Source organism: Gossypium raimondii, chromosome 8 (assembly GCF_025698545.1).
Source record: "Gossypium raimondii isolate GPD5lz chromosome 8, ASM2569854v1, whole genome shotgun sequence".
NCBI lineage: Eukaryota > Viridiplantae > Streptophyta > Magnoliopsida > Malvales > Malvaceae > Gossypium > Gossypium raimondii.
Window position 1 is genome coordinate 2,047,958 of NC_068572.1, and position 14,087 is coordinate 2,062,044.

A 14,087-nucleotide genomic window follows, 5' to 3' on the forward strand; every position below is an offset into this window, starting at 1 on the left:
AGAAATACTGTGGACCTATTTAAGAAATATATTTTTATTTGGTATCTATTATTTTTGGTAAATTTTATCTAGCCTTGTTGCCAAATAGGGCAAGGAGCATTTAATATTAACCATGTATTAACCATGTATATTAATGTAAAATGAGTGGTAATAAATTTGTATTTTAATATTATTAAATACATATTTAATTTTTAGATTTATAATTTATAATAATTTTATTTAAAGATGATATAAAAATATGAAAGAAGGCAAAAAGTGTCATAATTTAAAGGAAAGGGTATTTTGTAATTTTATTATTGAGTTGGTGACCCAATTAAAGCCGTGTTCAAATAATAGTATAAATATATAAAGAAATAATAAGTTGCCAATGAAGCTTTTAAACTTTACAAACATGATTCAAGATGTGACATGTGTCTCATTTAGGGTGTATGAAAAATAGTAAAAATATTTGGTACAATGTTAGTGTAATTTTTTGACTCTTCTTGAAAACTTGCTTCAGATATGAAACTTTTAGTGTTCAGAGATGCTCTCAGTATTCCAAATAAAACGGCTCGATAACAAATTGCTTCTTCTAAAGCACGCTCCGTTCGTTCCGCTCGCAATAATCCAATCAGTTCCTCGAGTAAAAAAAACATTCGACATTCCATCTTCTGAAACCAATACTTTTGATGTTATTTGACGTACAATAATTTCTATATGCCTATTATGGATCTGTACCCCTGAGATAGAAGTTGGGTTAAAGTGATGATGAGTGTCCAATTGGGTATAGTAAAATATTAAATATATAAATAAAATGTGACATGTACGTGACAATTTTAACTTTGCTTGTGGAATTTAAAAGTATATTATCAAAGTACCAAATATTAAAATTATTAATTTAATCATTAAATGACACACCATATCTTATATAGCTAAATTTAAAATAAAAATTTTAAGAAAATATATTTTCGTCACATAACTTTTAAAAGTAAAAATTAAAATAAAGTAAACTGAAAAAAGAAGAAGAAGAGTGAACGATAAAACTTCAATAAAAGTTTTGGGAACCTCAAAATAAATATTTTTTTTAAAATCTATTTTACAGTATTCATATAAAATTTTCATTTAAATCATGTCACGTGAAGATCGATCGTCATTTAACAGCTTTTAGTAACGAAATGACCAAATTGATATAACCTCAATAGTTTAGGGGTGTAGTTAGAATGATTTGAAATTAAAATTTCAATAAAATTGCATAGTCAAAGTAGAAAAATAGTAACTGAAGTGAATACGTGGAGATAAAATTAAAAATACTTCGAAGAATTTAATAATTTTCCTAGAAATTTCAAAAAAAAATTAGAATTTTATTCTATTTTGTTTTGAAAATTCTGGGTGGAGGATCTGTTTATAAATGCAAAAATACTGTGGTCCAATTTAAGTAATTTAATTTTTAATTGGTATCTACTATTTTTGGTAAATTTTATGTAGCCTTGTCAAATAGGACAAGGAGCATTTAATATTGGTGTATACAAGGAGAGTAATCTGTATACCTTAATTATATTTCACTTTTTTTATATATTTTGATTTAAAAGTTATGATTTGTGGATTTAGTTTTAGCTAAATTAGTATGGACATTGTTGTCAATTTAGGAAGACATGAGTTTGAGTACGCTGAAGCACATTATCCTCCTTTTTATGGGTTAGGGAGGAGTTATTAATAGTTCTAGGTATTGTTTTAAAAAGAGCAGATATGATCAGAACTCATAGTCATATTGTTAAAAAAAAGTTATTATTTTCATTTAGGGTGTATAAAAATATTTAGTACTCAAGTGAAATTTTAGATTCCAAAAATTGAGCTAAAGTGAAGATAAGTGTCCAATTGGATATAATAAAATATTAAATATATATATATATAAAACGTAACACGTACGTAATAATTTTTAATTTTGTTTGTGAAATTTTAAAAGTTGACGGTCAATGTACTAAATATTAACCCAACCTATCTGTGAAGCTAAAATACTAGTGATAATATATCAAATACTAAATTAAACGGACCAGCTTTCGAAGGAAATTCAAAGCTATAAGCAATTTTGACTGCTGCTAATGTTTTAAAAATTTGATCCGTGATTTAATTAATCAAATCACTAATTCTTAATTTAATTGGTTTGATCAGTTTAATTGTGGATTTAATAATAATTAAATAAATTTAGAACCATAGTAGAGTAGGATTGCTTTGCTATTGTAAACAAACTTAACAGTTAGCCTTTTGGACTTTGTTTTTGTATGGTCGAGTCATTGAAGAGGTTTTTGGACTGAGTGATTGATTTGGTTAATCGCTCGACCAATGGGATTGGATATAGACTTGTCTATAGCTTGATGGATTATCTGGACGTCATTAACCCGTTGGTGTTAGGTTAATGTACTCTATTTGGAACTTAAGTTTGGCTTGGACGCTTGTTTAATTTGGTATCGTAGTTTTTTTTAATTATAATTTGGTACCTGAGTTTTTTTAATTGGTTACTTGAGTGGTTCTTTTTGTCCCAATTAAGCAAGTAAATTTAGCTTTAACGTTCAATGTGATACATTAATTTTTTTCTTGTCCCAATTAAGTACCTATATTTTTTTTATTGGAGTACATGTGTCAAATGTTCATTGGACCTCGCAGTATCTTTTGATCTAGATAGTAAATTAAGCATTGAAATCATGGTAGCATAAATAACGGTTTACAATATAGAGCAAGAAAAGATCGAACATAAATACTTTCAACCATTGCCTGAACCAAATGTCAAAATCTAAATGTTGCCTGAACCAAGTCGACCCCGTTTTGTCAAAAAATGGTGTCAACAGACACCATTGACGAGCATGTCATACTACCGGCGAGGATGTCAAATTTAATTGTACGAAAAACTAAAAACTGCTAAAGTTTTCTCAACATTCGAAAACCTCACTAGATGAATTTTTTTTTCCAGTGATTAAGGACCTTAAGTTTCGTTGGTATTTATAGCAATAGTTCCCTGAAAAAAACCACCAACTATATGTTCCACTATCACGCAAGCAAAGGTGTGAAAGTATTGGGTAACAAAACTGACCTACTATTCGGACATAAATTAAGACAAAAAAACTAAAATATCAAGTCAAACATTAAATCCAGATTTCATTAAACAACATGATTACTTCATTATCTCCCAAACAAACTTTATTTGAATCATCATCATCTTCATTATTATTCTTATGAAGCTTTAGAGTTTTGCTAATTTATGAATGTTAAACGGATTAGCTTCGAGAGAAGATTCGGAGCTATAAGCCCTTTCGGCAACCTTCTCGTTCCAAGCCTCGGTAGGATGGTAACCGTCCCAAAATATGAATCGCCGTCGATTACTGCACGGCTTCGAATTTTTGAGACAAAGCTCTCCGCCGCCACCGCCAATTGTGCAACACGAACCATTCGTCACTATTCAACAATAACACAACACATTTAAATTAGCTTTTGTTCAACAACAATATTATTCACAAATCAAAGTTTATGTATCATATGTTAAATTCTTGTAATAAATTCAAATTCGATAACACGAAGAGTTTTATTGACTAAACTATTTCGACAAAATTAAATTATTATTTTCCTCATGCTTTTATAAGAATATTAACCCTTGAATTATATCATAATTCTCGGATTGGTACTTGAATTTTTCTAATTAAAAATAATACCTAAACTTTCAAATTTATCTTTATTTACCCAAAGAGCAATATTAATTAATAAGAATTTATTGGATGGTGTACACGTTTTGAATGAGAAAGGGCTAAAATCTATAATAATAATAATAATAATAATAATAATAATAATAATAAGGGTAAACTACAAAAGTAGTCACTTTTGTTTACCTCAGGTTACATTTTAGTCACTTATGTTTGAAATGTTACGTTTTAGTCACTTATGTTATTATTTTGTTACGAAGTGATCACTCTTTTAAGTTCCGTTATCTCCCTAACAGTAATCCTACGTGGCAGTCCAACTAGATTTTAAGTGACAACTTGGATTTCCTAATGGGATGAGAATAGATTTTTATTTAAATAAATTTAATTAATTAAAATTTTTAAACTCTAAATCTTAGTTAAAAAACCGTTCATCTCCCCCTTTTTTTTAGTTTTCTTTTTCAGTTGACTAAGAAAGCTATTATCATCAGAATTTTTTATTCACCTACAAAAACAAAAGAGGATTCAATGAAGGGTCCATGTATGTCTTCTTCACTGACAAATTTATGTTCTAAGACTTCAAATCAAGTGGTTGTCGACAAATTTATGTAATAAGATGAACTGCAATGACTGCAACATGTGAAAAAATGGTGTTCCAGTTAACATCCTAGAATGAAAAGCCAAAACAATTTGTTTTTGTAGGTGAATAAAAAATTCTGATGATAATAGCTTTCTTAGCCACCTGAAAAAGAAAACTAAAAAAAAAGGGAGAGATGAACGGTTTTTTAACTAAGATTTAGAGTTTAAAATTTTTAATTAATTAAATTTATTTAATTAAAAATCTATTCTCATCCCATTAGGAAATCCAAATTGGCACTTAAAATCTAGTTGGACTGTCACGTAGGATTACCGTTAGGGAGATAACGGAACTTAACGGAAGAGTGATCACTTCGTAACAAAATAATAACATAAGTGACTAAAACGTAACATTTCAAACATAAGTGACTAAAATGTAACATGAGGCAAACAAAAGTGACTATTTTTGTAGTTTACCCTAATAATAAAGCTAATCAAACATTACTATTAGAATGGGCGTTTTTTTTTTAGCCTAAATCTATTGTAGTTAAACCTGAATTAGAGGTGCTTATGGGCTGAGACAGGTTTGGGTCCATGCAAGATATTTAGATCAATTTTTTTTTAAGTATGAGCCTATCTCAATTTAAAAAATGATCTTACTTTTTTTACTCCCAAGCCTGATCTAATTTAAGAAAGGTCAACTTAGGACCAAACCGGCCCACCCATATTTGATTTCTTTTAGATTTAGTTTTTATTTAAAATATATTTTAAAAAATATAATGCACTAAATGCACTGAAAACGCTAAAATAAAAGTTTTTTAATATATTAAAAATACATTAGAAAGTATTTATATTAAACGACACTACCATAAATATAATAAATATTTTATTTTATTAAAATTAAAAAATATTTTATTGTATTAAATTTAATTTTAAAAATATATTTTTGGGTTGGGTTATTTAGTTGGGAAAGGTTTTTTTTAGGTTTTGGGTAATGAGTTAAATTATTATTAGGTTAGTGATTTAATATAAATATATATAATTATTACTTAACATATATAATTAATATAATATTTTTCATAACATAATATATTTGAGTCGGGCCAGACTCAAGCCAAAAGCTTATTGCCCAAGGCTCAGCCGATATAGAAAATGGGTCTTAAGTTTTATCCAAGCCCATTTTTAAGCCTTGTATTTTGTTCAATTCTTCTTGTTTTGGTGGGCCTTCGAGCTGAAGCAGGTGACCTGACCCATGAGCATGTCTAACCTAAACCTATCTATGTATCAACCCAATTCTAAAAACTTCATATATTATAAAATATTAAAAAAATATTCTTATATATTTTTGTAATTAAAATCAAATCTAAAAATTATATTTAATTTGAATTATAGTTGAATCAATTCAAAATAAATGTCAATTTTTTTTTTCTAAACTCCATCAAAACTGAATAAATTACCCAATTCATGAATGGATCTAAAGGTGTTTAAACGGTTAGTTCGGTTAATACTCAAATTGAATTATCATTAATCGAATTACCTGAAATGTAAAATTCTTTAACCGTTAACCGAACTGAAGTTTTTTTCAAATATATTAACCGAACCGAAATATTTCGGTTAATTTAGTTGGTTAGCCGAATTAACTAAAATTTACATATACTGTCTTTTGGTTAAAATAAATATAAAACATATAAAAATATATTGCTAATGTTCCTTTTCTCCTTTTTTTTTAATAGTTCAAAAAACTTTGAATTAGGTGAAAATAGAAAATAAGACATTAGAAACACTACATAAATCTTAAAAGTTAACAACTATATATATTATTTTCGTTAATTGGTTAATTCGATTAATTATCCAATTTCGAACTAAATTAACCGATAACGAAATTTCTAAAAAATCATTAATCGACCTCCGACCGAACTAAATTTAACCACCGACCGATTAACGGAATTAGATTAATTTAGTCGGTTAATTTAATTTTAACCAAACTATGAACATTATTAAATGAATCTATATGAGATTAGTTATTTACCGAATGTGGTCGAATCAGGAGCAGGAGCAAGATAAGTAAATTGAGCATTGGGTAGATCATTGTTAAGTTGATCTACCAATGGCATAAGCCTCTCGTTGAAATGTGCAGCAGCGTTGTTTAATTTATCGACACAAAGTGATCCATTGGTTCCGTACTCCAAAATTGCGAATGGGGCGCAACCAATAAGCGACAGTCCATACACCGCAAATTTCCTTGCGCCAGTGTTGTACAAAGTCTGTGGTATACTATTGTTATACAAGAATTAGTTGAGAAAATACGGTTAGGTTAAATAAAAATATTAAATTTAAAAAATAAAATTCATTTAAAAAATGGGTGTTAACGTGAATTAATTTAAGTATAATCAGTGACGGAGCCAAAGGTTGGTAGGAGTATCGCCCCTCTAAAATGAAATTTTTTTATTTATATTTTTATAATTTATAAAAATTTTAAATTAACAATGGTAAAATTATACTTTGACTCCTAAAATGATAAAATTTGATTTAATCTCTTAAAATTATAAGATATAGACTATTAAAATAGTGAAATTATATTTTTACGAGTAAAATATACAATTTAATTTTGGCCCCAAAATAATTTTTTGGCTCCCCATTGGGTATAATAATAAATTTAGTTTTTAATGTTTAAATATTTTGTTAATTTGACCCTTTTTTTTAGTTAAATTTGGCCATCAACGAAAGTTGAATTTGACTATAATCCTTTTAAAAAGAGTTGAATTGTTGTTTTTTTAACAGAAATACTTGCTAAAACGTTAAATTTTTAAACACAACAACTCAAATGATAATCCACGTGTACTTCATGTTAATTTTTGAATTTTTATGAATATTTTATAATTTGTAAATTATTTGTGGACGCCATATAAGACAAACAATGAAATGTCAACATAAAGTACATTGGACTCCCATGCAGATTGCCACACAAAAACCGTTAAAAAATAAATGTTTTAGACAACATTTTCATTAAAAAAAGTGGTTTGACTCTTTTTAAAAAATTAATGGCCAAATTTAGCTCAAAACAAAAAGAATAAAGACCGCATTGACAAAAGATGTAAACATTGTGGGCTAATTTTATCATTATGCCATTAATTTATCAATCAATCATCTCAAAAGAAATGATAAGAAAATGGCATAATAATAAATTTAGCTCTCAACGTTTATATCTTTTGTCAATTTGGCCATTAATCTTTCCAAAAGAGTCAAATCATTTTTTAACGAAAATATTAACTAAAACATTAATTTTGTAACAATGTTGGTATGACAACCCGTGTGGTAACCCATGTATGTTTCATGTTGACGTGACACTATTTGTCTTATATACTATATCGACAAATAATATAAAATTATAAAATATTCAAAAATAATATATTTAAAATTCAAAAATATATAAAGCTCATAAATATTAAAAAGGCGTGAAGTATACTAGGATTGTCATATGGTTTGCCATGTTAAAAATTTAACATTTTAGTCAATATTTTCATTAAAAAATAGCAATTTGGCTCTTTTTAAAAGTTAATGATCAAATTCAACTCATTTTAAAATGTTGAGGGCCAAACTTAGCTTAAATAACAATAATAATGGCCAAATTAACAAAAAATATAAATATTAAGGGCTCAATTTATTATTATGCCGATAAAATTATAACATTTTGATTTTTAGTGGTAAAAATTTCAACTTTCGCATATTATTATTTTAAATTTATTATCGAAAAATTTTATAATTTAAAATAATTTTTATTTTTATTTTTTTACAAAATTGATTAAATTATTTAAAGTAATTCAAAAGTTTAAAAAACTTAGACAAAAAATCATTTATAACATTTTTATTGAGACAAAAGAAGTGTCGATCACCTTAAGTTGGTTCGAGAGTTGGTGAACGAGCAATGTCGCATATTGCATCTGAGTAAAGAGTCGACTAGTGCCGTAGAACTCTGGCTTGAAATAATTGTTGATGTAGTCATTGCTTCCGATTTGAATTGAATAAATACATTGATTTAAGAGCAATCTAGTCTCTGTATTATTTCGCATTAACCTAAGAAGTCTCAATATTATAATTTTGTGATTTTGTATCTGCCTGTTCAAAGATATTCGATCACCCTGCACATCACATCAATAAGTGTATTTCGTTATGTAATGTTGTGGGTTCGCACAAAAATGTGTTTAAGGTTTAGATTAAACATGATTTAATATATAGTATTGAAGTTTTCATTGTGTGATTAAACGCTCGATATGGTTTAAGACTACATGCATGCTTTGTTATATGATAGATGTATCAATGTTGAATACGTATTCGATATTGAAACAGCATTTTATTATGCTCAAATTTAAGATTTAGCTCATAATTTGGTCTCTCTACTTTTATAATATTATTTATTACTCTCAATAGTTTATATAGTTACATATTTAGATTAAAATGCTAGCACTGATTTTTCTTAAAAACACTTAAGGGTGAAGCTAGAAAATTGTTTATGGGTCCAAAAATAATAATAATAATTGGGGGACAAAAATGTAATTTTAACATTATACTAATTTGTACTTTTCCTAAATATTAAAGGGACTAATAAAAAAAATCATTTTTGGGGGCATCCCACCTCCCCTAAAAACACTTTTCCAATTTATCATGATGACATGGATTTATTTGTCTTCAACCATTTAATTGAAATTGGTTGTCGGTGCTAACTAATTGGACTAACTAATGTATGATGATATTATAAAAGTTAAATTTTGCTATTAGTCCCTGTATTATGCATAAGTTATGAGTTTTATAAATACACTCTGATTATGCAACTAATGTATCAACTACCAGTACTTGGGCTAGGAATGAAATTTCAAAATTCAAATAGTGCAAAGACTAAAATTAACCAAGTGAGAGTATAAAGATCAAATTCGCAAATTACGCATAATATATTGACTGATAATAAAATTTGACCCGTTATAAAAAGTAGAGAAATTAAATTATGCAAAATAGTGTAAGGACTAAATCCTCAATTTTAACATAATAGAAAGACCAAAATCAGAATTTGACATAAAAGAAAACAATTTTCATAATTACCAGATGTTTTCCAGTTTCGTCACGAATGCCGGCAGCACCAGACGCATAGTTCACACCATTCAAAATGTTTTCCCCTTGTGATTCGGCGAAAGGAGGCATAGAACTTGTGAACCCCAAATTCTCAACTAACATATAATATAAAAAAATTAAATGTTAGCTACGGATTTAGCAAAAGTATTATGTTGTATGTATAAAAATTTAAGATTAATTCTAAGTAATTTTAATACGGGTCGGACCCATACAGGATATTTAGATTAAATTTTTAAGCTTGGGTTTGACCCGAAAAATATGTTTATTTTTTTATCCAAACCTGACTCAATTTAAGAAAGATAAATCCGGCTCCGATGTGACTTACCCATATTTGATTTCTTTTAGATTAGGTTTTATTTTAAGATAAAATTTTAAAAAATAGGGATAAATCCCAAAACTATACATTAATTATGGTTTAATATGCAATTGTATACATAAAATTTCGATTTGATCCAATTCTTGTAAATTATTAACACAATTATTGATATAACATTATTTTATGTTTATGTATTGCATGCATAAATAATTATATTTATCCAAAATAAAAATAAATTGATGTATTTATTTCATTAAATGTGCATGATTAAATCAAAATTAAAGTTCATGTATATAGTTGCACATTATATCAAAGTTCATGTATAATTTTGAGATTTATCTCCAAAATTATAATGCACTAAAAAACGCAAAAATAAAAGTTTTCTAACACATTAAAATACATTAAAAGTTATTTTTATTAAAAATTACCATAAATATAATAAAATTTTATTATATTACAAAACACAAATAAATATAAAAAAATATTTTATTGTATTAAATATAATTTTAAAATTTTATATTTTTGGATGGGTTATTTAGTTAGGTAAATTTTTTTAGGTTTTGAACAATGGATTTAATTGTTGTTGAGTTAGTGATTTATTATAAATATAAATATATATAATAATTATTTAACATATATAATTAATATAATATTTTTTATAACATAATATATTATGGCTAGGCCTTGGCCAAATATATATTGCCTAAGCTTGACCCTTTAGAAAATGGGTTTTAAATTTTATCCAAACCTATTTTTCAAACCTCGTATTTTATCCAAACCCTCCTATTTTTTCTACAGGCCTTCGGGCTTGGATGGGTGGTCTAGCCTATGAGCAGGTCTAGGTAGCACTAGGGGCAAGCAAGGAGATCCCCCTCCCCAAAATTCTATTTATTTTTAGTCCCTTTAAAAATTGAAAAAAAAATAAGCCAATACAATAGTAAAATTTCACTTTGTCCCCAGATTTTATAATTCAATTTTTACCCTTAGAAATAAAATATTTATATTTTAGTCCTTTTAAAAACTATAAAAACTTTAAGTTAAGATAATGGTAAAATTATATTTTGGGCTCATTTGAAAATTTATAATCTAACTTGCTCCCTCCCTCCTAAAAAAAAAAAATCTAACTTCACCTTTAGTTAGAATCAAGATGAGTAAAAAGCAACTTGCCTTACCAATCATCATCCCTAATTCCACTACATCAACAACAATGCTAATCGAGATTAATAAACCATTGAATGTAATCTGCTAAATGAGATCAATAAACCATTGTGTACATGTTGAGGGGACCAAGTCTTTATAGAGAAGTCTTTAAAGTGCCGTTCGCAGGGCAGTTGATTGACCCCTCAATAATAAAAAGCATTGTCCCCATGGGATTTTGTCCCCAACCTTTGCGGAGAGTCGTGTATCTTGATTAGTGGTATCTACAAGACTTAAGAGAGGTGTTAATATTGTGCATGAGAATAATTATGAAAATAGTTGAGTGCGAGGTGACTTGAACCACTAACCTGAGGCTTACACCCCCCTTACGTGCAACCATGGTACCACTTGGACTACATAGCAAGTAAGGGTCATATAAGCCTCAAGTTAGTGATTTGAGCCGCCCCCCACTTAGGTAGCTCCATAAATATTTTCACACACAATATTAACAGCCCCCCGGGCCCGAATCTTGTAGTTACCATCAACTGAAGCACCCCTCTCTGTGAACTATATATGGCTCTCTATTAAAGTTGGGGACAAGACCTCGACACAAAGACAATATCTTCGGTTACTGAGAAACCAGATGACTACCCGTTGAATAACACTTCAAAGTCTCCTCCCAAAGGGGCTCCTCGATAATACATATATATAATATGAGTAGATGGAGAAGAGAGAGAAGGGCAAACCAATAAAATCCACCACGGTTCTGCCATTGCTGAACCTTCCTGTTGGTCCTACGGGAAAATCAATGCCATAGGGTGAATAGTTGACTTTGGCCAAGGTGCTAAGGTTATTGTTGTTGCCATTATCGGATAAGGAGTCCCCAAAAATGAAATAGCATGGCACTTGGGGCTTTGCATTTGCCCAGTTTTGCAATATTACAAACAACACTGAAATCGCCACCACCTCCAATGACTTAAGAAGCTTATATGCCATGGATGATATTTAAAAAGCAATGAAATTTAAAATAAATGACTACTTGAGGGGGGACTGGATTGGGAACTATATATATAGGGAAGAAATGAGGGAGAAAGGGATTACGCTATGTAGATATGAATGACTGTTTGAAATAAATGTAAATTTAATGTGTAATATTTTTAACCTTTTTTCTATAAATTGAAAAAAAATTAACTCGTGTTAGATATAAATATCCAAAATTAAAATTAAAAAAATGAAAATTTTGGATAATATAAGAATTTTAAAAGTCACGATCGAGTTTTATTTATAAAGTTGAAACATTAACGGTATCTCGTAGTATTGATTAAAGTGTTATATATATATATGGTTAAAATATGTTATAAGTTCACGTACTCTTCATAAATTTAGAATTTACTCTCGTTTTTAAATTTTGATTTATTATAATTTTGGTTTTTAGTTACATAGCTATTAAGTCAGTATTAGTTTTTTTTTAAATGTCAAATCAATAAATTGAAAAATAAAATAGTTGTATTAACAATTGAACTTGTATTTTGAATTATGTTATATGCATAAGATATTCGGTTCAATCCTAAATAACCCCATTCACCACCAACTATTATCAAAAGAAAAGTTGAGATTAAATTTCGAAAATAAAAGTACAGGACTAATTTCCAAATTTTTGAAGAGTACATGGACTTATGATATATTTTAACCTATATATGGTTTTAAACCCTTACGTATTTCTTAGATTAATATTTTAATAACTCAATCGCCATTTTCCATATTCCTTCTTATATAGATAATGCATGTCAAATTTATCGTAAATTAAAATTTTCGACTATTTGTTTTAAGTAAAAAAACCCAATGTTCAATAAATATTAACATATACAATATTTCAAATCGATATGATAGAGATATCTAATCAATTAGAAAGTTTACATATATGAAAAATACAATTATATTAATAAATTAAACGATTAGATCGTTAAAATATTAATCGTACAAAAATATACAAAATTACGTAATATGTTATTTCTTTCTTCATTTGAGAAAAATAAAAAATAATAATTTAAATAACTTTTAAACGATGACTATAAATACCGATTAATGAGATCTGTAAAACAAAAATTGTAAAATGGTCAAATTAAGTTTTACTCCTTCTACTATATTCAAATTTTAGATTTAATTTTATATTTTAATTTGATATAATTTGATTCTCATATCAGAATTAATTAATCTGAATAATTAACACCATTAACTATTTTCAGTTTTGATTTTTAAACTCATTATGCTAATATGATTAATTAAAATAAAAGAATCACATTATATCAAATTAAAGTAGAAGGACCAAATCATAAATTTAAGTATAGTAAACAGACCAAAACTATAATTTAACCTTGTAAATCTAAATCGTGCTATATAGGTTAGGGCTCCAACTTAAATGTTTGGCAAGTAAATAAATAAATTAGGCACGAGATATTAATGCTTAACAAATTTTATTTTATTTTATTTTTTATACATGCTTAACGATTTAAGTAATCAAACCTTCCTTTATTTTTCTAGTAAAATATTTATTTTCAATATAATTTTATTGTATAAATTGATAAATTTTGAAAATTTGGAGACTATTAGAATTTGACTCTCTTTTTTTATTTTTTTATTTCTCATTGTATCTATCCGAACGAGGCCAGTAAATAATCTTTCGTATTTTGTGGGCCCATTAAGGGGTAGATGCTGGTCACGAGTTTTAAAGTTACTCTATACACAGGGCGAGGATTGAACTCTTGACTACTGATTAAGGTAGGAAAGACCCTTACAATCTCACCTAACTCCCGTGATTAGACAATCATTTATTAATACGCATATTGCATATTAATTGTTTATATGATTTTTTAAATTTTAATTTTCTTAAATTGTTCACCCTTTTTCATTTGAATGAAAATGGTTAAATGTTGGATTAGGTTGGAATAGCTTAATCCATGAACATCAAATTTTGAATTGAGATTACTTCATAAGTCATCTATAATTTAAATGATATATATACAAAAGTTCGAGTTTAGAAAAATTTTAAATTGAAAAAAAGGGTACTATTTAGGTTAAAGAGTAAAAAATAATAAAAATAAAAAAATCATTTAAAGTTACTTAATTAATTTGCACCCAATTAATCCCTTATCAAATAAATTTAAATCTATTTAATTTCTCTATTAATGCAAAATGTCGTTGACCAATTTAACTATAATACCCCTAATCCGTATCCGTCACCGAAATAGGGTTACGAAATATTACAGGAC

The 14,087-nt window shown here is 27.5% G+C and overlaps 1 protein-coding gene across 1 annotated transcript; it reads right to left on the reverse strand.

The window, feature by feature from the left end:
• Nucleotides 1-3,104: 3,104 nt before the first annotated feature.
• LOC105790179 (GDSL esterase/lipase At1g29670) lies at nucleotides 3,105-11,864 on the reverse strand. Its single transcript, XM_012617646.2, has 5 exons — nucleotides 11,565-11,864; nucleotides 9,336-9,460; nucleotides 8,135-8,380; nucleotides 6,271-6,505; nucleotides 3,105-3,426 (listed from the first exon to the last, which is right to left on the reverse strand). The coding sequence occupies exons 1-5, from the start codon at nucleotides 11,812-11,814 to the stop codon at nucleotides 3,215-3,217; spliced, it is 1,068 nt and encodes a 355-aa protein (XP_012473100.1). The 5' UTR covers nucleotides 11,815-11,864; the 3' UTR covers nucleotides 3,105-3,214.
• Nucleotides 11,865-14,087: the final 2,223 nt, after the last annotated feature.